General features: G+C 42.6%; 1 protein-coding gene across 1 annotated transcript in view; it reads left to right on the forward strand.

Annotated features, from left to right (window-relative positions):
- The window catches only part of Itga8 (integrin subunit alpha 8), a 174,661-nt gene that overhangs the window by 64,451 nt on the left and 82,491 nt on the right, over positions 1-27,719 (forward strand). The window contains exons 14-15 of the mRNA XM_051151312.1: positions 23,299-23,344; positions 25,897-26,004. Of these exons, the coding sequence (XP_051007269.1) occupies positions 23,299-23,344; positions 25,897-26,004 (154 nt within the window). The remainder of the gene's footprint in view (positions 1-23,298; positions 23,345-25,896; positions 26,005-27,719) is intronic.

Raw genomic sequence — 27,719 nt, forward strand, 5'->3', positions numbered from 1 at the left:
TACAGGCATGGCCAGTCTGGGATGTCACCTCTGGGATGAGTTGTAGGGGGATTGGGATTTGGGTTGGGGTTCTGAAACTCACCAGCTGGTCCAGGTACTTACTGAGCCTGTTTGTAAATGTTGAAGGGATGGCACCACTGGATACTCTAATCTGTCAATTCTGGGAGGTGCTAAGGGATTTGAACCCAGTACTCGACCTTCAAACTGCGTTTCAGAGTCTTTGTTGGCGAATCTGCAGCAGCCAGGTGAACCCTTTCCTCACTTGGCAAGAACCTTTTATCAAAGCTCTCGCATTTCCTTCCTCCTTACGAGGACATCAAGCTAAGCAGCAACTCTTTTTTCCAGATCATTCTTGTGTCCTTGCTACTAATGTAAGATAAGAACACACCACAGGCTACAGCCTCATCTGGAAGAACTGCGTGAGGAAGGCTCATTGAAAAATATTTCATTTTTCAGGCCCTGGTCTACAATTATTGGAAATTATCTGTGTAGTCATAATAATATTGTTCCAACTTTCATTTAAAGCATACTATCGGGTGGGTCTTGTGGTGCACGTCTTTACTCCCAGCACTTGGGAGGTAGAGGCAGGCAGATCTTTGTGAGTTTGAGGCCAGCCTAATCAACAAAGTCCATGACAGCCAGGGCCAGACAGAGAAACCCTGTCTAAAAACAAAGCAAAAGAAAACAAACAAACAAACAAACAAAAACCCATAAAACAACCATAAAAACACTATTACAGTTAAAGGTCAAAGTACATTTTAAACTTTTAAAATATTTATATTAAGGTTAAAAGATTATCTCAAGTTGCCCTCTGACCTCTACATGTGTGTGTGCTCACACACACACACACACACACACACACACACACACACACACTAAATAAATAAATAAATAAATAAATAAATAAAATTTAATGAAACTTCTCTTAAGACAACACAAAGGCAGGAACTCACCAGGCCCTGGAAAGGCTTGTCATCTTCCCTCCCTTCGCTCTCCACCACTTTTTCCTCTCTCTTCTCCTCTGATCCCCTCCTCTGTCCTGTCCTCTTTTCTCCTCTCCTCTCTACCGTTCTCTCCTCCACTTCTTTCTTCCCCGTCTCTATTATCTCCCCTCCCCCACTGGCCTCTCTCCCTCCTCTCATTCTCCTAAGTTCACTTTTCTCTCCTCCCAGTTCTTCCTCTCCCCTCTCCCCCACTTCTTTCCCCTCCCCTCCCCTCTCCATTTGATCCCCTCTTTTGTATCCCACACTCCTCTCTCCTTCCTCTTACTCTCCTTGCTTCCCTCTCTTCTTGTCACCTCTCCTCCCCTTTCCTCTCCTCCTTTTTCCTTCTCCCCCGCTCTCTCCAGAGCAGAGTTCTTTGTCCACAGCATGAGCTGTTTCTGCTCCTAACTCCAGGGATGACAAGTTTCACTTGAATCCACTTCAAGTCTGCAACTCATCTTAGCCTAATGTCCTCTGGGAAGAACTTGGATAGACTCTGAGACAAAGGGTGATATTTTCCAAAACAGACAAGAGCTGACTTGTAGACTATGCAGGCTTCCCTGGAAGCATCCAGTATGGCAACCCCACCAAGCCAATAAAAGAAAAATGACCCCAGAGAATAACAGTGGCAGCAAGAAACAAGAATAGCGCAAAGGACATTATCACGTGAAATGAAATACTGATTTTACATCTCAGCCTTGCTTTTATGTCAGTTGTCTTAGTTTAGAGGCTTAGAAGAAAGATAAGTAAGACACTGCACTCTGTCAAACAGCACATGTTCTGTCCTACTCTGACACAGTGTGTCGTGGCCAGACAAGTCACTGCCTTCCCAACCGTAAAACCATAGGCAACACTGAGAACAAAGGGCAGGGATGATGTCATCTGTGGAGTGACATTTGCTGTCCTGTAGGGGCTGCTCCTCACTGTCTGTAGATGACCTCTAAGTTGACCTACGAAGGCTGAGTATCCGATAGCCATGCAGGGGAGGCAGGGGAGGAAACCATGGAGAGAGTATATGACCCGGAACAGCTCCGAGGCGTCCAGAGTCACTGACAAATCATGAGGCAGAAGGCAGAGAGACAACCTGGAGGCACACTAAGAGGCCATTTTTGCATGCCCTCTGCAGTGATGGGGAAAGGACACACCTGTATGTTTCACACTAGCTTCAGTGTGGGAACTGGATAGATGGGGCGTTATATGATATGGCTCGGTGGAAGATGAGAGTGACCTTGATCTTGGTTGTGATGGAATGGTCATAAGGACATAGGCAGATAAAGAGCATCTTGGTAGGGCAGTTCTATGTACAGGATAAGGAGAGGGGATTTTTTTTTTTTTTTTAATGCCTTCCAGTTCACAGACTTTGGCAACTAGCTACGTGACAGTGCCATTCCAAACTCATTGAAACGGTAAACACTGAGGAGTTCCAGAGCTATGGCAGAGGTGATGAGTTGTAAACACTGTGTGTCTGGGATAACTTGGCCATCCAGTAACAGGGTGGAGGAGGGGTGGGGTACAATGTGTTGGGAGCACGGGTCTTATCCAGGGCTGCAGTCCTAGAGGACACGGGCACTGAAGCGGTGGCTGTGTGAGGTGCCAGTCTGAGGCAGTAAGAGTTCACATCTGTGAAGTTACCATCAGGAGCCTCTGCTGAAGACTGTGAGAACCTTCTTAGCCTGGTGAGCGTCTATTGCTCAGTTGCACCAAATATATTTAAGAAGTGACAGACAGCCTTGACACTGGACTGAGAGATAATACATTTTGTGCTTTGGCATGCTCTCTGTCCCTGTATTGTGGTGCAGTGGTGTTAGTGGTGTGTGTGTGTGTGTGTGTGTGTGTGTGTGTGTGTGTGTGTGTGTGTGTGTAGGAGTGCATGTGTGCCAACGTGTGAGTACATGCTCCTGTGGAGGCCAGAATACGATGTCAAGGATTTTCTGCATCACTCTCCACCTTATTGCTTTGAGCCAGGGTCTCTCACTGAACTGGTACCCTGCTGCTTTCATCGGGCTAGGAGCTCTCAGAATCCATCCATCTCCACCTGACAATGCTGGGGTTAATGGTGTATACACAGCCATGCCCAGGTCTTCCTCCTCTTCTTTTTTCACATGGATGTTGAGGAATTTGAACTCATATCCTCATGTTGGCAAAGCAAGTGCTTCTTCTACCCACTGAGCCACCTCCCCAGCCCCCCAAATCTTGGCTTTCTTCAGGAATACCATAGAATGTGAAAGTTTGCAAATTCATGAAATACTTACATCTTGAAAATGAAGCTTTTGGGGGGGAATAGGGTGGAATAAAATACACTCACAAAAAATTTAAAATACTATTAAAGAATATGCTTGTCAATTATATATATTATATATTATGAGAGAAATAGTGCTAACCTTTAGAGATTTTATAATCATTTGGTCTTAATTACATGCAGTGCCAGAGAAAATGCCCAGGCTCTGTAGCTTCATAAACAGGCACCTCCGATCCCCTGATTACTTCCAGACCATGAGCTGGTTCCAAAATAAAAACGGATGCCCAAGATGCACATTCAGGCTTCACCCAGTCAAGGAGCAAGTGAGGGCAGATTCATGCAGCAGGGAATTCCTCCACTAGGCAAGGCCAAAGGCACACTTGAGCATCCACACAGGGGCACAATCTTCATGGCTCCATTCCAAGCCAATCAGAAATGAGACCCTCAAGCCTTTACCTCCTCAAACTTGTTCCCTACAGAATCCGTGAGGGAAAAACTGCAAAGAGAAACAGATTTAAAATTCTAGGTTTGGACCAGGCCAACTTTTTGAACTTGTTACTAGTTGGAAAACAACAAAAAGTGATGCTTACCAACAATGGGGGCTCTCAAAGTTACTGATCAGGTATGAAGGGTTTAATCTTCTAGTTATTGAAATGAATCCTGCCCCTCGTTGTAATATAATAACTTAGCAGCATAATACTATTGGCTCCAATTGTCCTTACTGCCTGCCAGATAACCTTTCTAGACGGCCTGTTACTAAACCTCACCATGACAGTGGCAGGGCACACACACACACATGTTATGTCAGTTCACAAAGAGCAGCAAGAACCCTTAACAACCTTAATACAACCTTGCTGCTCTCTGCAGAGAGAAAGGGTAAGACTGTCACTGCTCTAATCCAGCAAGTTCAATACATCATGTATTCAAGCAGGGCCACTCTGTCACCCTGTGTTTGGAAGGAGCTATGTCAGCATTGAGCAAACATGAGGCCAACTGTATTATTAACATTTTTGCAATTATAATCATGACGTGTGTGTGGTGGTGGTGGGATATGTGTACATGTGTGTGCTATTGCAAGTAACCATATATTCATGGAAGCCAGAGGAGGCCATTGAGTGGCCTGCTCTATCACTCTCTGCCTTATTTCCTTGAAGCAGGGTCTCTCACTGGACCTGGTGCTAGGCTGGCATCCAGGGAGCATCAGTAATCCTCCTGCCTCTACCCTTCCCACGCAGCACTGAGGTTACAGGCTCTATAGCCACTCCAATTTTTCAACTATAACTGCTTATCTCTAAGAGTGACAGGCATGCTAGAGACTGTGCAGAAGAGAAATAAAAAAAATATTCATTTGAATACTATTCTTAGATTCTTCTCACAGATACATGTACATATGTGCGATGGTCTATTTTATATGTTTATGTGTACATAAAGCAGAAGTATGTACAGTGAGAACGCATGGCACTACACTTCATTTTTTGAAGCATGTCAAACCTATATTATCCTAGTAAAGTTAGCAGAGCAGATGTGAACAGGAACAGGAACTCAGACCACAGTTTTCAGATTTCTACTAGTTGGCTTGACACTCAAGAACCATCTGACTTCTGTGAGCTTCTACTCCTCAGAGGTGTTTGCAGTATTGTGTGCATTTCCACTTTTAAGTTGGGAAGAGATTTTTTAGGAAATAGTGTGCATATCTTAAGATAGCAATCGAATCTGACAGAGTCAAAACCACTTCATCACAGTTATGTTGGCTGCCAGAAAACTCTGGGACACTGCATTCTACTAGGCTAAAGATAGACAGCCCAGGTTGAAAACGTGACCTTTCTGATTTCTAGCTGCCAGGGGTCCTGTTCAAACTATGGCACCAGCCAAGGGCAATATAGGCAGTAAACTTCGAACTCCTACCCAGATCTAGCCGATGGACAAGACATCCTCTACCATTGAGTGGAGAGTGGGATCTGACTTTCACTTGAACTCTGATGCCCCATATTTGACCACGTCCCCTGGATGGGGAGGCCTGGTGGCACTCAGAGGAAGGATAGCAGGCTACCAAGAAGAGACTTGATACCCTATGAGCATATACAGGGGAAGGAGGTCCCTCTCAGTCAGAGTCATAGGGGAGGGGAGTAGGGAGAAAGCAGGAGGGAGGGAGAAATGGGAGGATACAAAGGATGGGCTAACAATTGAGATGTAATATGAATAAATTAATAAAATATTTTTTTAAAAGATCAAAGTTGGCACCAAAGAGCATCCAGGGTTAAAAATGCTCTTTACACATAAAAAAAAAAAGTGAGAAAATGCCTTAACCTTAGTTTCCATACCTGTAAAACTAGAAAAAGAATATGTGGATATAAAAATTAAATGGTGTAGGATGGGAAAGGTGGTTCAGTGGCCAATAGAACTCAGTGTACAAGTATGAGGACCTGAGTTCAAATCTCCCACATAAGAGCTGGGCGTGTCCATTCATATACAGGCAACTTTAAGGTTATAAGGGTAAGAACAGAATGCTAGGGCTTGCTAGCCACCATCCTAGCTCTAGGATCAGTGAGAGACTGTGTCTCAAGAAAGAAAGTTACAGAATGAAATAGCAAGACATATTTATCCTGGTCTAGCCTATGAGTATGCACACCACCTCATATGCATGGGCATATGACACATAAATTGGCTAAGTTGTATGTCACAAATTGACATCACATGAACTTAAATTCAGATTATATACATCACTTAAGGAATGGCTACTTGACACTTGATTTTTAAAACTATGTATTTTGGAGGTCCACTTTTTTCTTTGGATCCTAAGGCACATTCTTTTCTTTTGCTTGAATAAACAAACTTCCCTAACTTAACCTAAAGGGATATGTCTGTCTCCTCCACCCCAAATAGGAATACGAGTCAGGTTCTAGCTACTGTGAGCTCTCTGGTTAGTAAGCCCTCATCAGGAATTTCCCCTATATTCTGTGGCTCACTGTCTCTTTTGATGGCACAATCCACCCTCACCCTACATCACTGCTGCCCCTGGATATCAGGGGCTTCTCTCAGGGCTGTCTGTGATTTACTTGGTGGCAGAGATTAGGCAATTCACTTACTCCCCTGTGCCATAGCCATTTAAATATGTAATTATATCCCAATTAGAGCTGACCTCCTATGTGATGACTGGAAATTGAGAAAAACATACCTTCTAAATTGTGTAGATGAAAGGTAGGCTAAACGTGGGAATGACAAGCTCTGAAGGAATACAAAGGAGTGGAAGAGACTAAGGAAGAGGTGAGCATGAAAGACAGTGCAAATATTGATGCAGGATAGTATAGAAAAGTCTATACCATGTGAGGGGAGATTCAGTTGCAGAACTATAGACATTCATTTATAAAAATAACATATGGAAAATTTCTCTCACATTTATGGTATTACATTTCTTAGATGTTTGGTATGTAGAAAGTGTTGTCACTCACACACACACACACACAAAACTAGGAATCACAGATATCTTCATCTGAAAACCAAAATGGAGTTGTGTTTAACTTTCTCCGTGGGTTCTTACTGGAAGCCAAGGGCTGACCAGAGGATCTTGTGTACGTTAATTGGGTGAAAACATGTCAGAGACAAAACAGCTGTAATTGTTGGGACTCCTAAAAGCCAATGATCTCGTCTAATCCTCTTAACCATGACTGCACAGCAACGAAGGCTGCCAAATACATAGGCCAGGCATCAGAGGGTGGAGGGAGGAAGGGCAGACTCCACTGAGAAACAAATCTTACAAGCAATAAAAACCGGAGAAAACATGGGCTGAGGGCCAAGACTATCTTTGTCTTGTTCGGGCTCCTAATACATGATGATTATATCATGAGGCCATTTCAGACAATTACACTCAATGAAATAAAATGACCCATCTGTTTTAGTGATTGTGGGGGTGGAGTGGGATGGGGGTAGGATGGAAGGAGCCAGAAGGAGGGAGGGGAGGGAGAGAGGGAGGAGGAGACAGAGCAAGAGTGCATACAATGTAAGTAAGTAAGTGAGCTAGGCCAACCTCTACATGAGGGGAAAGAAAAGGAATGGTGTAGTTTCATTAAACTTCAAAGGACCTTGAACCATTGATTTGAAGTTTAGCTGAACTGCATTAAAATCGTGTAGTTTACGTACACTTCTCATAGTGTTTCTAAACCATATGAACAAAGCAAATATGACATCCTTACTGGGGCAAGATGCTCATAAATATAACATTTTAGGGGTTAGAATATTGATGCTCTTGTAAGCATAGCCTATGGATTTAAATGGAATTGAATTGATTCAACTGAATGAGTTCTTTAGTTTGAATCAAGCCAAAAAGCTTAGAGAGAGGTAAAGGGCCTCGGATCTTGAGCTGCATTCCCCAGGGAGGCTTAGCAATTTTGCGTCTCTGGGCCTTGCTTTCACCAGGAAAAACAGGTGTATGAGTTGCTACTCCAAAGGTCTGACCCTCAGCATCTCAGATGGTTATAGGTTTCCCCTACAAACAGCATTCTATATAACTGTACTTCAGTAGCCATCAACTAATAAACAGATCTGTTAGAAATTCAATAGGGCTGAATTATTTTTAGTTCTTACATTATTTTCTCCCTACTCTAGATCCAACCAAGTGTCCTGCATTAACTTTGGTCAGGTTTTCTTACTTCAGTCTCTGACACCTCCTTGGTTTTTCATTTGCCATCACAACCTTGATACATCTGAAGGATCTTGACCAGACATCTTGAAGAGCTCAGTCTGCTTTGCCTAGAATGAGACTGAGGTCCTCTGTTTGACAAGATGACCAAGCACTCAATGGTGTTGCACCCTTCTGGATGTATCCTGCCAAGGGTGTGATGGCTGCTGTCTTCTTGCACCTGGTTTCCTTGCCTCAGGGGATGTCATCCAGGCATCCCCACCAGAAAGTTGCTTGTTCTCTGTTATAGTGAATATATTTTTAAAACTACTGTGAGACTATGGAAATATTTTTTTCTTCTGTTTTTCCCACTAATCTTAGCATCTATAAATGAGTCTAGCCTGCAGAATTACTGACAAACTGTGATGTATCTAAATTCGTTCTACATCTAAATTTATTCTCTGTAATTCTAACATAGGAAAATATATGTAATCGTTTATTCATATATGTTTACTTATTAATGCTACTATGGAATCATAGATAGTTATTTAATTTTTGTGTCACATTCCATCCCTATGCCCATTTATGTTGCTGAATTTGCCACAAAATGAGTGACTGGAAAGCCCTTCTTGTGGGTTGCACTGACTTTTTAATATTGTCCATCTTTCTATAAGTATTGCCATGCCCTAGAACACCCCACAGTATTCCAGGATCATTATTTTAATCTTTTCCTCACAGACATTGCAGTTGACTTTTCTTTATGAAGCTGTGGTTCTTTCCTTTCTTTTTTCTTTAAAAGAGATTATCTGACAATCAAGATCCAGACACCAAGCGTTCACAGGGCTGCTAGAATGCCAAAGACAAAACTTGTCATCTGCTGAATTAAATAGGCTGCTTCGCCCCATACCATCCGTCTACTGTGATCCGTTCTCACATAGTCTGTCTCTCTTAGAATGTCAATATTAGCTGAAATCAGCAAATTACATATTTCACCACATAGCTAAACTTGGTGTGTCAGAATTTCTTCACTGTATTTGTTAATAACATTTACTGAGGTAACATAAAAATTGCTCAGCTAATGCCTTGAACTGCTTCTAATTTTCTTTATTTTTAAAATGATAGTAGAATATTGATAATGTGACTTTGAAAAGAGATCGTGTTTTGAGGAGTACAATTATTCATTCATTTAACAAATACATACTAAGTGCCCTCCACATGCCTAGCACTCTTCCAGATAAAGAGGATGCAGTACTGAGTGAAACAATGATTAAGTTCTCTGGGCCTGAGTTCCAATTCTGCAGGTGACAGTAGCTGCAATAGAACCTTGGCAAGTGACTGCACCCTGGAGCTTCAGTTTTCTCGTTAGTAAAGCATACATAACAAATAATAGTAATTTCCTTAAAGGGAATGTTTTGAGGTTCAGTTAGATAATATGAATATTTTTAATAATATTCATCATAAATGAAATAATAACAGTATGTGGTCATAATCTATGCCCTTAGGGAACACTGTAGCCAAGGAGACAAAGCATCTAATAGTTGGCTGTGATACAAGGCAACAGGAGACAACTTTTTAAAACATTTTTCATACAATATATTCTATTTCTAAATTAAGATTTTATTTTAATTTTATGTACTTTAGTGTTTTGTCTGCATTTATGTCTGTGTAAGAGTGTCTGATACTATGGAACTGGAGTTATAAAAAGCTGTGAGCTGTCATGTGGGTGCTGGGAATTGAAGCCAGGTCAAGAACAGCCAACGCTTCTAACCACTGAGCTATCTCTCCAGCACTCAGGAGACAACTTCTAAGAAGACTGAATGTGGGTGAATTTGGGGGCCAACAGCTGGGGAGAAAGCTCGATCATAGGAACTTGCTAGGACCCTCACCAAAAAGGCTTACATGATGTAAAGTAAATAAATCTAAAATAAATAAATTTAATAAGAATTTTAAAAAGGCTCACATGGTGGCATGTGTCTGTAGTCCCAGCAGTGGAGAGGTGTAAAAGGAAGGTGCGTGGGACTGGATGGCAACCAGAGTAGCCTAATTGACCAATCCCAAACCAATGAGAAACAAGGTGGGAAGCTGCTGGATGACATCTGTGGTTGCATATATGCATGAACACACACACACACACACACACACACACACACACACACACACACACACACACACACCACAGTGCTACTAAAATGATAAAAGACTCTCAATGGGAGAATTAGGTTAAACAAGGTCCCAAAATATAAGTGATCATAAACAATTATATTAAGAAGTAACCCAGAAGGACGCAGCATGAGCAAAGACTCAGATGGCATGTCAAGAGTTTTCCCCATGATCCCATGACAAGAAAACTAAAGATGACTCTCTGGAGTAGACAGATTGAAACAGTGAGTGGAAAGAGAAGCCACAGATGATGCCTCAGCAGAGGGTCATATGTCTTCAATATGTTATGACCATCATCTGACAAAAACAATTTCCCACTCTCGAGAAGCCTCCACTATTTCAAGGGACAGAGGACTGTGAACTAATTGTTTGGCTGAGTGACACTTGAGAGAGGCTGGAGAACTTACACATTCCTGGTCTGGAAGACAGAGACATTTTAAAAAGAGCATCTTGGCATAAATAATGAATGTTAACTGTTTCTGTTTTACATAATGAAAACATATCCTAATTTGTCATTGTTAGTGTACACAGGAAAAATTAAAGACACGCCCTTTTATGTCTTGGATCATGCTACAAAAGAAACTCAATAAAAACAAAGGGAAATGCTACCTTCTTTTTCCTTTTAAAGAAATTTGGCCCAAATTGTTACAAGCATGAAGGGAGGGAAGAAAGTTAAGATAGATTAGAGATAAATGTTTAAAAGCCTTGAATAATATGTTAAAATATTGATACTGTGTTGGGAAGATAATGAGAAATATAATGTGCTTAATACTTGAAAATAGCCTCAGTCTGTATAGTAAACAGAATAAGCTATCTATATATCTACTTTCTATATTTTCAACCTTCAGATATGTTCTCACATTTACAGGCATGTTTGCAAAATTTTGCAACTATTCCCTAGGGGCAAAAATCCCATATTTGTAACATGGACTCATTTCCATGCTGTTAAGTTTTTACTATGAGTGGTTTTGAGCTTTAGTGACTCTCGGGTGATAGTGAGTATATGATTGCCCTAGGTACAGCTCAGGTGAACCCAACATATCTTCCTCCTGGCTGCCCAGCTATTTACAAATATTCTAACTTCCTGTTTTTGTGATATCTTGCTAAGACTATCCAGCCTCCCATCCTTCCAAAGATGGTATAGGAACCTCCGTGCGCACTTCTTAAGAGATATCAATGATATTCTTATTACAATATGCATGTATTGAGGCTGGAGTAATGACTCAGTCATTTTGTCTGCAAGCATGATCTGAATTTGATTGCCAGAACCCATGTAAGAAACAAACAGCAGGCATCATGATGCACACCAGCAATTTCAGCACTGGATAGGCAGAGACAGGATGATTCCTGGGACTTGCAGTCAGGACCCTTTAGCATAATCTGTGAGCCCCTGCTCCCAGTGAGAGACCCGAAAACCAAGGAGGAGCTTCTGAGGAACAGGCACTGTGATCACCTTTATCTACAATGCCTCTGCTTTGCCCCCAAAGAGGCAGTCATGTTGAAAGAGTATTGCCTTCCTGGTTTGCCCCTGAGGAGGTAGCCATGTTGAAATAGTGTGCCTTCCATTCAAAGCTATCATCACTAATCGTAGAACTAACCATAACTTCCTCACATCTGAGTCCAAGTACAAGCTAAAACTTCCATAAGTACTTGGTAAAAATTTCACTCCAAAGTCTATTCCAGAGCATGTTTAAATAATATCCAATTTGAAAGTAGGGAAACTGTGGTATTTCCCGCACTGGATCAAAGAAATCAAACTATATGGCTATTACACTTATATACAAGGTGCCATCTGTCAGTTTAGATTTGAACTGATTGCCTTCTAAATATCCATAGTGTACACTAGCTTCTTTCTGAAAGCCATGGTGTCAATGAGTAAAAATGGGATCTCATTTACACTTGATCTTGCTTGTAAAGACACAAATGCTAAACTCCTGATGCTTTTCCACAGCTTCTCTGAGGCAGGTGAGGGGCAAAGGTGGCCCGTGGGAGAGCTAGAATAAGCCTAAGCATGATAATGCTTAGACTCTCACATTAGTTCTTTCCTCATATGGCCCATTCTTTCTAGAAGTACTTTAAATTTGTCAATATGCAAATCAATACTGTTTTAGTGTCTTTATTTTTATGCACCCTTTCTGTTCCAAAGTCTTTGCACACCCTGGTCATCTCCCCGTATTCTCACTTCCTACTTAGAAGCTCAAGTCAGATGTCACATCCTTAGGAAGCCTTCCCTGACTGTTGACACACTCCGGAAACACACATCTCAGGTGGAAGCTACACAAGCATGTGATTATCTGCTAAGTTTCCTTCTTAAAGGCAAGGGCTGAGTATGGTGTTGCTTACTTTGGAGTCCTGGTACTCAAACCATTGGCTCATACAAAGACACAAAGTGAGGATGAGGTGAGGAATTGGATGGTTGTCCAAGCAAATTATAAGCATGCTTGAATCAATGCACCAACTGCCTCACACGCACATGTCTTTGCTTATAAACCGTTATCTACATCTCCTTTTAACTCACCACTGGTTCCTAACTCTACTGAAACCCAATAAGTCATTTCATCTCTGTGTAAAATGATCATGGAAATATAAGTAGAGATGAGGAAAATGGACTTTGGTACTTTTCTTCTGAGGGTCCACTTAAAGTGGTAGTTTGTTTTGGGAAGCTTTGGCCTTTGCTCCTAGTTTAGCTCAACTGCACATGTAAGTGCCCATTAGCTGTTCAAGCTGCTGCAGCAGCTGTGTTGGGTTTTTAATATCTATGAGAAAACACAAAATAATTTAAAGAAGGATATAACAGTTTGGCTCTCTCTTAGTTTTGGTCCATCATGGAGAGAGAGATGGAAAAGTGGCTCACCTCAGAGCAGGCAGGAAGCAGAGCAGGCAGTGACAGGAGGGGTCATGGGAAGGATCAGCCCCCAAGGATGCTACTTGGGGTTCTTGGGACCTAAAGCCCCCACCTTCCACAGTGCCACTTCCTCTCCACTTCTATTCAAAATTTGAATGCATTGGTGGATCAAACATTGATAAAATCAGGGACTGGTCACCTCAAGGACACACCACAGAAGTGGGCTTCACTATTAGCTAGCTGTTTCTCATCCCAGTCAAGCACAAGACTGAGATCAGCCATCCCGCCAGGTAATGTGAGGAGCCAGGAGCCAAACTCTTCCTTCTTGCCATAGACCAGATATAGTTTTGCCTTAAGTTTGCCTTGGCTTATCTAACCATAAGATGTTAACCAGACCAGCCCTCCCCATTCAGGATTGCTCTGGGGGACATTTTGAAAACTCTAAGATTATTGTGACTAGTCAATTATTCCCATTTCTCAACTCTTCTAGCCAAGCAGAAGTGACAAGATTGGTGTTCAGCTTCAAGGCTGAGCCCTGAGCCTTCTGCTTTAGATTAGGTCCTGTGTCCTAAAATGATGACTTTATGTTTGTTTAATTATTGTTTAAAGTGTCCTATGAGAGCATCCATTTGTGTGTGTGTGTGTTTGTGTGTGTGTGTGTGTGTGTGTGTGTGTGAGAGAGAGAGAGAGAGAGAGAGAGAGAGAGAGAGAGAGAGAGAGAGAGAGTGGGTGCATGCTTCTGAATATATATGAAGTCTAGAGCATGACATTGATGTCTTATTCAATCATTTTCATTTATTTTTTGAGAGCTCAGCTGAGCTGGTTGGTGCACACCTTGCAGGGATCTGAACTCAGGTCCTCATTCTGTGCAGCAAGCACTTGGCTGAGTTAATCCCTACCCTGAACGGCCCATTAAAAAAAAAAAAAAAAGCAATAAAGTCTTCTTGGGCCCTTTCTATTTGCATTTTTAATGAATATTTGTCCAGATGACATTAATATTGTATTGGTATTTTCTGATGATGATAGAGATGGTTATCTAAAATCTATTCATCTACCCTAAGAGGTGTTTACAGAAAGTGAACGAACAACAGGAAGGCTGGGATCTGGCCTGGCCTTCCATGGAATTGTGAAGTAGGCAGAGCTCACTTGGGATGCCCAGAGCCTCTCTTCTCTGTTTGTTCTCCTTTCTATCCATGAAAGCTGCGGAAATGCCCATGGTTTGCCTTCCCCGAACAGGTGCTAAAGAAGGAGTGAATAACACCATTGTTATCACCTTAGGCGTGATTAGAAAAGGAAAGTTCCACCTAGAAACCCTGATGCTATGGGCCCTGACCTGTGTGCTTTATTTTCTCTGTTTTGCTTTTTATGCTAAGGGTGGAAGCAAGGGCCATCCATATACACCCCGAGCAAGCTCTCGGCCCTGTGGGCTCTTGGCCTCCATGTTTGACAAGCCCGTTGCTGAGTTGGATACTGGCCTCTGGGTCCTGCCCATGATGGCCCAGGGAGGTTAACATAGGATAGCTTGTGGTCCATGTACAGTAATATTGAGGAATGAGAGGCCTGGGGCAAGGAGCTATGGGTATAAATGCCGTGCCTGTCCCTCCTATTCTTCTTCAATCTGTAATTCGTATCTTTACAAAACCACAGATGGGTTGGGACAAGCGAAAAACAAAAATTAAAAACAAACAAACAAATAAAAAAAAAACAAAGATAAAAGGCAAAATGGAAAACAACAACCAAAAACAAAAACAGAAAAATGTGTTCCCTCCTAGTCTTGTAGACAAGAAGTCCAAAAACAAGATGGTAGCCAAGTTGGCTCCATTCACAGCTCTTGCCTTGGTTTTGTGCTGACCATCCCATGCTCTCATGGTCTAGGGTGCCTGTACTTGATTCCTCGTACAGCACTAGACCTATGGGATGACAAAATGATATCGTTTTAAATTAAACTCCCCATACAGACACACTGTAAGGTGCTTCCTAAAGTAGAACTTACATCGTGAAACATATTTTAGATTTTAATTAAAAATTAGATGTGTATATAATCAACCACAATTATATTCTCCCCTCATTAACCTTCCTATCCCCCTCCCACTCCTCCTGAACCCCTTCTCCTTTCCCAAAGCACCCATCTTACTTTCACGTCTTTTTTTAAAAGTAAACACTTCAGTGCATGATACTTAGAAAACACATAAAACCCCATAATGTTCTAATCATAGGAGTTTTCCCTCAGGCTGGACATGGGTGTCTTGGGAGCTTGTGGCTTTTCTGGGGACTGTGAACTCATTTCCTATAGGCTTACAAAGGACCCTAGTCCTGAAGAAGTAAACTTTTCTCGAGGACTTTTGGCAGCTTCCTGGATAGTACACATACACTGCACATCAGTGTGACCCATGACAAAAACCAAGTGAAATGATTTGTACAGTGACACTGAAAGCAGAACATGGGGAGGGTGGCCCTTGCAACCACAGGATGCTAATAACGTGTAGAAAACTATTTTCATAAGGCACAGTCATTGTTTGATATTCTGCTCTTATTTTTTTGTGTGGGATTTTTTTTTAAAAAGGAAAATAAACCCTTTGTAAATTACAATGCCGCAACCTAATACCATGCTCAAGCTCATAAATGTTTTTCTTCAGAGTTCATTTGGAAGCATTTCAGACAGACTGTTAGCATTATTGTTTTCTGGGATAAAATCCGTGCACTTTTCTCAACCATTTCTTCCTCAGCCCATAACCCTCTCTTTAGTAATATTTTGCATGTTGTGATAAAATAGCAAGACAGGCAGCCTCTGTCTATTTTTAGATGAACACATTTGCCAAACTCAAAGAAACGCTTCCCATGGCAGCTTCCCACAGATGTGAGCTGCTTTTCTGCTACCCAAAACACTGATTTCCCCATGGTCAGTCTTCCACACTGCCATCTTAAACCCCAGTGTTCTACAGCAGGTGTCCAGTCCTGTGAGCTCTTTTGTTATCCTCCCTGTCTGTAGAGCAACAGGTCACAATGGGTCCCCAGAAATGCCTTTTTTCCCCAAGTCTTTACATACTTTAGGAAGAGGCCCAGTAGAAATGGACTCTGATGAGAGTCTACAATGTATGAGCAACAGCAATCAATGCCCAGACAGGGATCAGGAGTCAGGAATCTGAATCACATAGGTGACACCCAGTGTTCACAAACAAGCTGGGAAAGCCATGCCAAAAGCAAGCAACCGTGCGCGCGCGCACACACACACACACACACACACACACACACACACACACACACACACACACACACACACACACACACACACCCCTCTACAGGTGAAAGGCTACAATACAAGGCTAGAAGTTCGGGTTAGACGTGAGAACACATAAAATAACCTGCATCCAAGCCCAACAGATTCCACTTTGCAGTTTACTTTCTCAGTTTAGGACCTTCAAAGGCCCCATCAGATGTGTTAGTGAGTGCAGACCTGTCCAAGGGCAAACAGAAGCCAGTGGCAAAGTGAAACAGGCCTTGGCGCTCCTAGTTCTCCACCTTCCATGCAGCAATTTTCCACTTGACAGACAACACTGCATTTCACACAGGGCTTCAGAGGTCTTCAAGGGACTTCAAGGAAAGGCAACTTGCAAATCAAAAGTGCCCTATATGTCAACAAACAATCATATACCTATATAATCCCCTATACACACCTGTTTACTGTGACTTTCCAAAAGCTGGAAACATCTCTGGAGTCTCTTAGTCAGACTAGACAGTCCTGCTGTGGGCTGTGTAACTTTAACTGGGGGAGGTGGTGCATACGTACAATTCCAGCACTTGGGAGTTGGAGATGAAAGGATCTGGAATTCAAGGTCATCCTCAGCTACATAGCAACTTCAAGGCTAGCCTGGGCTACGTGAGAACCTATCTCACAAACAAACAACAACAACCATGCAAGAAAATATCCTCTCATAAACCAGGCACGTGCACTCATGGTCCCCTACTAGTCCTGTCCAGGGACAGTCTCTCATCCTTCTAGTTTAAAAGGCTAAAAACAGCGATTCATTGTTTCCTTCATTTGTAATCCTTGGATGACTAGCGAAGTTAAATATCTTCCCATATAGTTATTGGCCATAATTTTTAATGAGTATATTCATGGTTTTATCAAGCTGTACGATTTTGTTACAGATTAGGATAAACAATAACCACTACCATTTATCTTTTACTAGGTACCCAGTCCTCTGATAAACACTGAAAAACACTAACCTTTGGTCAGGCCGACACAGTAGCGACAGTTCCTGGCTTTATCTCTTCTTTTAAATATTCTCGAGTCCATTTGCTAAAATTATAATCCGATCCCTTTATTTTCTTCTCTATATTTATGTTGCCCCCTCCTGAGTTATGTTAATCTTCTCCAGCAACTACTACTATATGCTACCTTAGGGCCTTTGTTTTTTATTTATCATATGGGGGATGTGTGTGCCCTTGCAGAGGCCAGCATGGGACGTTGGGAATCCTCGTTACTGCTCTTACTGCTTTGGGGTGGAGCATCTCGCTGAGTCAGAAGATCACTGTTTCTGCTAGGGTAGGGGCCTATTTTTGCCCCCAAATGCTGGAGTTTATGGCACAAGTTGTTATAACCGGCTTTTCATGTGAATGCTGGGATTTGATCCGAGGTCCCTGTACTCTTACCCACTGAACTCCCTCTGTCCAGGTTTCTTGGGGTGTTCTTAAGGCACCCATCATTGTACAGAAACACTCTAAATCAAGAAATCCTGTACGTGTGCATATGTGCAGCTAACCTGCTTGACCAGCAACTCTCAGGAATCGTCTCCCCAGCGCTCACACTATAGACACGTCACATCCCTGGATTTTATGAGGGTGCCGAGATTCGGGACTTGAGTTCTCATGCTCACACAGCGAACACTTTGCCCACTGAAAAAAATTTCCAGCCCCAGTCAAACCTTTTGAGTTAAAAAAAAAAAAAAAAAAAAAAAAAAGGAACTGTCTGATGGCCTTGTTGTGATTCTCTTTGGATTGGTGTGTTCCTCAGGATGGTGGGACCAGGAGAAAGGTCCAGAAGGGAGGTTACAGGTGAGAAAGACTGCCTGAGCTTAGGGAGTATAGGTGTATGGGTGACAGAGACTTCTCTGGGAAATTGCCCTGGATGAAGATTTAAAGGAACCCTGTCACATCTCTTCCCCCCTCCTACATAGCCCTTCTCCTGGGAAGTCTTCCCTCCTCTTCCTCCTCCTCCTCCTCCTCACTGCATGTTCCCAACCTGAGCAAACCTCAAGCTCATATTCCAAATGAAGCCAGCGCTTGAAACAAAATGTCCGCTCTAAGACTTTCTTCTTGGGCAGTCAGACTCTGCAGCCCGAGCTAGGCCTTGAAAAGATGAGCAGTACCCTGCATCCTTATTTAAAATCATTAGTTTTGGAGACAGCAGTGAAGGACGTAGATTCAGCACATCCCTGGTGATGTCACATTTTATTAGGGTTACATTTTTTTTTTTTGCCAACTGATCCTGCATATAATGCTAAGTCCTCTTTTTGTTTCCATAAGAGGACCCTGTCCCCCCATCCAAAGGAAAACAGACTGTGCTTCTCAGGCCAGCGAGGCCCTGACAAAGGCCTGAAGCATTTGCAGAACATTTTCTGATTGAGTGGAAAGAACCGATTTTAGTCGCCAGCTATTTCTTCCAGAAAAACAAAACAAAACAGACACAGCTAGTGTGCATGTATGTGGAAAAGGACAGCGTTTCCGGTTTGCCTTTGAGACATTTCCAAATGAGAGGAAGTGAGCATGCCCTCACAGTGGAAGACCTGTTATCTAAAAGCGAGGGAGAGAGTGGGGAGGAGGAACATGAACCCACAGGGCAGCAGCAAAATTAATTTGTTTCCAGATTACCATTTCAGTGCCTAAACCAAGGAGCTGGCAAGATGGTTCAGTGGGCAAAGATGCTTGCAGTCAAGCTTGATGGCATGCTGACAATAATATGACAGAAAGAGAAAACCAACTCCCACCTAATCCGAATTGTGTAGGAGTACTTAACAAGTATTGTTTCTGGATGTGCATATATATCTGTGATTGCATATATAATATACAAATGTGCATATACATCCAAACATACATTTATGTGTTTATAAAGGATGTATGCATGCATAAGTGGGTGCACTCACAAACATCCGTCCTATAGCTATCTGACACATAGAAGCAGAGAGAAAAAGAGAGAAGCTGCTTGGTACTCACCAAAGCCAGTCCCATCCTTTAGAAAGACAGATTAGTTATAAATGAAACCAGCAAATCAATTCTCCTCTCATTCAGAGATCAGACCATCCCAAGATCCTGAGCATAAATGCATCTGGCCTTTTCAAGCAGACATAATACCAAAGTGGGATCTCAAAAGACAAGCATGGTTCTGTGATAATTGTTTTATTTTTATTATTTTGTTCTGTTTTGTTTTGGATTTGGCCTCTGAATAACCGTGGCCACATTCGTAGGAAGAAAATTGTGGCCTATTTTGCCTATTAATTTTATTTTTCCAGAGTTGGAAAACTCCCACTCTGAAACACAGGAATTACATGGCTTAAAGGCAAGATCCCCTTCTTGGTCATCGTTAGAAGTCTGTCTCTGGAACTCATAACTCTAATGACGATCTGATTGTGATGGGGCCTCTATGCCACTCTCATGTCTCCAGAGGCTGTGTGCACGTGTGTGCACTTCTACCAGTACCTTCAAGTGCACATGCAAAAACACCCAGCAGAATTCCACGTGGCTCCCACTGACCTGATTGAATAAGCATTGTGTTGCTCATCCTCAGAGTATGATCACAGTTGTACTTACTCTTTTATTTAGCAGGAAGCTATGAGCTCCGACTTTGTATCTGGCTCTATGCTTAATACCACAGAAGCAAAGATTCATTTCCTTTTCCATTAATTTTAACCCATACTGTTGCATGAAGTCTTTGCCTATGCAAACTCAAAGATTTCTGCCCTATAAGGGCTTATAATCTCATATTCTTTTACTTTTTTTATCAGATAATTCTCTCTCTCTCTCTTTTTCTCTCTCTCTCTCTCTCTCTCTCTCATCTCTCTCTCCCTCTCTCTCATCTCTCTTATCTCTCTCATGTGGTGTGTGTGTGTTATAATGTTATTCGTATGTGTGGCACAAGTGTATAGTTCTCATGCCTATACATGACCATGAAAAGACCAGAAGGGGACATTGGGATCTTTCTCTACTGTTGTCCACCTTTTGGCCTTGGGAGAAAGTCCGTGACCAGCCTGGAAGCTCCTAGTTTGTGCTAGGCTGGCAGATCTGTGAGCTCTTGGGGTCCACCCATCTCTATCCACCAATGCTGGGGTTACAGGTATGCACCACAATGTCTGGCTTTTTACACAGGTCTGGAGGATTCAAGCTCAGGTCCTTGTGCTTGCAGAGAAAGCATATTTACCCACCAAAGTCCATCAAACCATCTTTTAAAATTCATCTTATTGGTGAAAGTCCAATATTCGAATACAAATATTTCAGTCTACTTAGTGTCAGGAACAGCCGGCTTGAATCAGTCTGTGTAGCAGAGCTGTCCATTGTGTGCTATCTTGCCTACAGATACAGACTCAAGTGAGGCCAGCCATGTTACACTCATCTCAGGTTCAGAGCCTGTGAGTACACAGAAAGAAGGGTTCGTGTTCTGGCGACAATTAAAAAAAAAAAATGCACTAATAGCCCCAAGGAGACACGTGAACCAGAGAATGCACATGAAGATGGTTGGAGAAGTTGAAATTCTGACATAAGTCATTGAAAGGAGTTTTTAAACTGGAAGACTTAGGAATGTGGGCATCTGGCTTCAACGATTTAAGGCAGAAGCTGGCTAAGATGGTTTGTGTTTGACTTAAACAACAGCATGCACAATGCCTTGGAGTTGAGTCCCAAGCCTCCTGCTCCAGACTGTTTTTACAAAACAGAAAGCACTTGCCCAAAGTTTGGATCTTGGATATGCTTGAACCCATTTATTTTTTGGTTTTTCGAGACAGGGTCTATCTGTGTAACAGCTCCAGCTATCCTGAAACTCCCTCTGTAGACGAAGCTGGCCTCAAACTCACAGAGATCCTCCTGCCTCTGCCTCCCAAGTGCTGGGATTAAAGGCATATACCACCACCACCTGGCTTGAACCCATTTCTTAAGAGAAAATATTTAATAAGAATTATTGTATCTTAGGTCCCCAAGTAGACATTAAGTCAGAGATTAGAAAACAAGTCATGCACTGGAGAACTCAGGCTGTGAAATATTGACAAAGAAAGGCTGAAGGAGGAAGGGCAGATGTGATGAGGGCCATCTTAAATCTGGATGCTGCTGTGGGCACTGATGGCTTCTTCTGGCTGTGAACATCCAGGGGACAGGGAGGGATGCCTCTGAAAATGACTCCACTTGGACATGGAAGCTGTATTCCTACTGCTCGGTTCTAGCTCCCAGCCCCAAGTAACCCCTTGGGAATAACCGTGCAAATAAGAACCAGGTAGAAAGATGACTGACAAGACAGCACAGCACTGGGCACGGAGTCATTTTGCTGTGAAATCCCATTATACCAGTTTAATTTCTATATCATTCTACATATGGCTCTGCAAGCTAAGGGTCATCTTCTTCTTTTAAAACAAAACAGTTATCCTAGGGGACCCACGTGAAGATCTAGCTGTCCATCGGTGTGTAGGGGGCCAGGTGCAGTCCATGCATGCCCTTTGGCTGGTGCTTCCATCTCTGTGAGCACCCATGGGCCTAGGTTAGTTGACTCTGTTGGTCCTCTTGTGAAGTTCTCGTCCCCTCTGGCCTTTCTATCCTTCAGCCCTGCCCCCTAACTCTTCCACAGGACTCCGTGAGCTCTGCCTAGTGCTTGGCTGTGACTCTCAGCATCTGATTCAATCAATTGGTGCTGCCTGCTTTCCAATCACTTCTCCCCCTAAAGGAGCTACCCTGACTGGCCTCAGTGGAGGAGGATGAGCTCAGACCAGATCCGACATGATGTGCAGGGGTGGGTTGCTGGGTAGGTGGGTAGGGTCTTCCATTTTCTGAGATGAAGGGAATGTGGGAAAGAGGGTGGGAGAGTGGGACTGGGAGGAGAGGAAAGAGAGGGCTACAATTGGAGTGTAAAGTGAATATATAAGTTAAAAATGAAGGAAGAAAAGATACAGGAAAGAGCTTTGTCCTTCTCTTTTACTAGAATTAACCAGTTGTCGTTTGAAGTGTGTACATGTCGCTCTACAGCCCTTATTCCTCTCAGATTCATTCTCTGTACACGCTGTAGATTTAGCCAATGGCATTTCTAACGTTGTGTGTTTCCATCAAGAATTACCACAGTAAATTAGATAGAGACAGACAGGCTGCTTCATCTAGAGGTGACTGACTCACCGAGGCAGTTGCTGCCCCTCAAAGAGTCCAAGGTTTCACTATGGTGGCCGCTCAGGTCTGCCTCTTACCTGGTTATGCGAATGCCAGTACCCTTCAATCTGGTCCCCTTAACATTCATTTCTTGGTAAGTTGCATCACTGATACACTTTTGACTTTCCTCTTAGAAGTCAAAGAAAACACCGCAAAGACTTTTTGACAAATAATTGGGTGTGTCTGTGTGCTATTTATTATTACTATTGTTACTTAAGGTCATCCGAATAATATTTCAGTTATTTAATATTTTGTGGGTGACTTTACCAAAAGAATACCCATTAGCCACACTCTCCAGAGAGAGGGAACCATGGTCTCAGAGTGACACTTATAATGTCCTACCTGCTGGCAGTGATCCTTGCCTCCTAGGGCTGTCCTTGGTGAGGGAGAAATAAGGCAGTGTGTGTAATGGCTTCCTGGTAGTCCTCAGGATGTACTTTTTTTCTCTTCGCCTTTTCTTGGGTCATCTGCCTTGAATCTAGAGAACAGGAAAAACAAGGCCATGGTGAGTTGTCAAGCACGTCTGACATGCTGGCCTAAGGGCAGAGGCATTTGAAAACCACTCACTCATGAGCTATATTGCCGTTACGCAGAAGCTCCACGCTCCCCCAAACTGTCTACAAGCAATGTGAATTCCTCCTCCGGTTTTATGGCTGTTCCTCTGCAGCCAGCACTCTGGGACAATTCCATGTGCTGCTTCAGATTTTGAGCTTAGTGCAGATAAAGCTGAGCCACCCTTATCAGAAACAGTCGGGTCCAAAAGTGTTTGGGATTCTGCTTATTTTCTTTTCTGGTTGTGCGACATTTGCATGGTACACAGTGAGAGACCTTAGAGATGGGACCAAAGCACAAACACATAATGTATTTATATTTTATATGTACCTTATATACACAGCCTGAAGGTAACTTTACACAAAAATTTTAATAATTTAATGCATGAAACAAGGTTTTCTGGTGTGGAATTTTCCACTTGTAGCATTGTGATATATGCTCAAAAAGTTGATAACTCTATAAAACATACATATGTATTATGTATTTTGATTTTGCTTTTTTTTTTTTTTAGATTTACTTGTAGGGGCATTTGGAAAGGGGAAAGTAGCTGTTTACAGGTATGTAGTCACTGGCACGTTTCTACTTGAGATGAACTAAGACTATGTTGTTATGCGTAAAGTCTCTAAAGCCCTGTTGCACTTGTTTGTTCTGGAGGGTGTCCCTATGTCATTGTAGAACTCTGGCTATATTTTCCCCTCTGTTTTTAACCTCTCTCTCATTTCTATGTATTTTTTACTCTCATTTTTTATGAGAAAACCTTGAGCTCCTACCAATATAATCAACATTAAATAAGATGCTAAACTCATCAAACCAGAAAGTGAACCCATGGGTGGATCTAAGCCTGGACTCCCTAAGCTTTAGGAATCACCGCTATCCATACTTGTAGGACAGAGCTGTGGTGGGCAGACCGTGACTATTTACCTTCATTCCTACACCCAAGTGTGGACAAGAAGTTGGGGGACAGAGCATGCCAGGAGTCATCCCCTCCCTGCTGAAGCACTGATGGGACAGACCTGGATTCAGAGCCTGACCCTTCCACGCACAAACGGTTTTGTAATTCCAGGGCAAACTTCTATAGGCTTCCGGGCCTCTGGTTCTCATCTGTAGACTGGACTCTCAATACTTGCCTATGACATTACTTCTACTCAAAGGATTCGGTGAGAATCTGAATGCAAATTATACTAAGTAATAACTAGTTACATAGTTGCACTTTACTATAATGCTAAAAATGAATCCAAGAAACTAGGTCGGGATTTCAAGGCAAAGTCTCGCATGAATGCATGGATACAGACATACAGACCCGCATGTGGAGGTGTCCCAGTTATATGATATTAATATAGTTAACTCCCAGAGAAGATGCTAAGAAATGTTCTCAAATCAGTAAGCTTTTCGTCCTCAACCCCAGTGTTAATGCAACGTGGACTGATTTGTGTCAGCTATTCTCACGGAGGCTATAGAGAATCAGAGAGGGGAAACTCTTAGCAGCTCTGAAGCATGGTGCTTAGGTTTTTCATGGCCACAAGCTCACAGCACCCGGAACCTCTGAACTATGATGCTTAGGCTTCTCATGGCCACAAACTCACACCACACGGAACCTTGGTTCTGTCTACCACACTCTAAGTCTACCACAGCTCTGTGTCAATCCCATAATGCCCATGGGCTGCTCCAGCCTATTGCTGGCCCAAGGACATAGTGCATGCTGGTCCTTGGAGACGTAGAAATCCGGTCACAGGCAACTCTGCCCAAGAAAACACCCCCATATCCCTGTCGGAATGGTCGTCTCCATCCTTGAGGGGATCATCATCCCTACTTTCTTCCACCCACTTCCCTTTTTTTCAAAGGTGATTGCCACAGCAAATCTCTTGCATGCCCGGTACCATTTTATCATCTGTTTTTTAAAAAACAATCTTGAAAACAACATAACATAATACAGTATAGATAACATTGAAAGGCTTCCAAAATAAATCCCAGTGGCCCCTATGTTGTAATCATGACACTGTTTGAAGTGATAGCTTACACAACACATGGCCTGTCCTTCTGTTGTCAGAGGAAACGTATTTAACATGGCATCGGGGTACAGTAAACTCTGAAGGCTTTCCTTCCCAGCTACTATCTCTTCTATTTAAGCTTCCAAAGCTGCTCTACTCTCCTACTCTATGGTTTACTGTCTTGGCTCGTTTCCCTCTCTTGGGTGGCTCCACTGCCATTCACACCAGTTCCTCTCCTCAGATACGCTTGTTAAAGTCACCTGGAGAGTGTGTTGAAAATTCCAAGCCTGGCCCTTACCCCATGAGTTCTAGTTCCATTGACCCACGGTGATGCCTGGCTGTAGTGTTTGTTTGACAGCTCCCCAGTAACTACGTTGTGCAGACAGGACTGTTACCACTGCTCTGGGTGAAGTACAGACTTGCTCTATAAATCTGCTTTCATGTGTTCAGATAAATCAGCAAAGCTTAGCTAGAGGATTGCTAATCAAGCTGAAAAATTATCAATGAGCCAACAAAAATTATAACACTTTCAAGTACTTATTATGAATGGACATGCCTTAGGGCCTAGAGAGCTGGCTCAGTGGTTAAAAGATCTTGTTTTCCCTACAGAAGACCCAGCTGGGTTCCCATCTTCCCACATAGTATGTCTCACAACTTCCTGTAACTCTAGCTTCAGGACATCTGATGCCATCTGTGGCTTCCACAGTCACCAGCATGTCTAGACACACACACACACACACACACACACACACACACACACACACACACGGAAAACATATGCTTCCTCAAATATGAACATAGGGCTCTAAGAAAATCATGGGGCTGTTTTATAATCACACTATATTATCACAATATAGTGAGTCCTGTCTATAAAGAAATCGGGTCAATGGATGTAAGGTACTTGACAGGCCTCCAGCATCCTTTGCTCAGAGTTCTCTGCCCTCAGAAGGTTTAGAGAGCATCAGTTGAGTGCGGTGCCCGCTTATTCATGACACGTGCAGAACTCACTGTGTGAGGCTGGGTATGTTGGCAATGTCTTCTAGAGGGAGAGTTCCTCTCTTCGGGAAAAGATCACTCTGTGATTCATGAGTTCCGCCTATGGCCTGGCTCTCTCCCTACAGAGCGAGGCCAGTTGTGACAGTGGATGCCCAGCTCCTGCTGCACCCAATGATTATCAACCTTGAAAATAAAACTTGCCAGATTCCGGAATTCCCGACCCCTGTGGCCTGGTAAGTTATCCCAGTGCTACACATACTGTACTAACAAGGGTTCAAAGGGCCTAGGATCTTATTTGTTAGATAGCTAGATTATATATATATATATATATATATATATATATATATATATATAGAGAGAGAGAGAGAGAGAGAGGGAGAGAGAGAGAGAGAGAGAATTTGGGTGCAGAAAGTCTGGGGTAGGACCTGAGATCCTGCACACTACATGTCTAGAAAGGTCTTCAAGAGAATGTTGAGATTTCTGGACCACAGAGCCAGCCTGGGTGGCAAGGACTCAGAGGAACCCTGGGCGATGCTAACCTCTGCCCTTGGGCTCACACAAAGGCCTGTGCTCTAGCCTACAGGCTCTGAGATGAAACATTTTGGAAAATCCCAGTTAAACAAACTTTTTCGTGGCATGTTAAATGTTAACCAAACCCAAAACATACCAAAATATTTGGCCTCTTACTTTTGCATGTATTGTGGATATCAGTTTTTAGATCTATTGTCTCTCTTTTTAAAAAATAAATAAGCTAGTCAGGATTACTTAGTTTCATTGCTAAAAAGAGCAGTTTTCTAACTTGGCATGTACAACTAGGCAGAAGGTCAATGCTATTTTTTTTTAAAGGAGATTTTTGTGCCATGACCTGTTCTTGCGGCCATGATATTATAAGCATAAAAGGGACAGTAGGAAAACATGGCTTATCCAGATTTTGAATTAAGCTTGTCACCTGAAATGACAAAGTGAAACTGGATTATAACACATTCCAAGAAAAACAAAACACCAGCTTGCTTGTTTGTGTGGGAGTCCCCAGGCATCAGAAGACATAGTGTTGGCCCATGGTATCAGAGCATTTCCTCTGAAAAAAACTCAACCAAGATTTTAAGATTCACCCTTGTTTTCCAGAGTGAATATTCAGGCAGTGCATTTGGGTATTGAAAATATCAGAATAAAGAAACAGCCAGCATTGACTCTGGGAAGCTCCTCTAGCCAGTTGTAGCATGTTGCTGATGGCCTGTTGACAGGAGTTCCTAGGGGAGTCAAAGCTTAGGGGGATGGAGCTTAGAGAGTTCCAAGATCCTGAGGAATTCTTTGGAAAACATCCTGTTATAAGGGGTCTCTGGTGTGGGAAGGCCAGTCCTCGTCTTTAACTGCCTTTGAAAGTAGTTGGGAAATGCCTTGAGCACATTTTAAAATGGTTTTAAAGCATAAAATAGCATAATGAAAACCTGACCTGAGAGAATTCGCGAAGGAGCCAGCATTTTCCTATCGCCTGGTGTGATTAAACGAACACTAAATGAACTGTGAGTGCTACTTGGCTGTGAGCACCGAGGCGCTTATGTTCTCCTAGGAGCCCTCTGTTCACACCTTCAAAGCCCTGGGTTTCCACACTGCTTTCTCTTAAGCAGGATGGCAACACTCCAGCACAGAATGTGTTTATTTTGAAATAAATGATTTTCTTCCTAATAATTTTAGTTTTATGGATTTAAAAAAGAGATTGGAGTTTTTAGTTTAGTTTAGTTTTTTTTTTTTTTTTCTCTCTTTTTTTTTTAAATATAGGGCTTTTTACTTTTGTTCAGGGGAAAAATACATTTTTTTAAGTCTTTGAAAATTTTCATGCGAGTATAGAGTGTACCTTGATCTTGTCCTTCCCTACTCTGTCCCTAATGCCCTCCAGGACCCCCATCATACCTGCTCCACAGCTTCACGCACCTCTCTTGTGGTTATT

Source organism: Acomys russatus, chromosome 9 (assembly GCF_903995435.1).
Source record: "Acomys russatus chromosome 9, mAcoRus1.1, whole genome shotgun sequence".
Taxonomy (NCBI): Eukaryota; Metazoa; Chordata; class Mammalia; order Rodentia; family Muridae; genus Acomys; species Acomys russatus.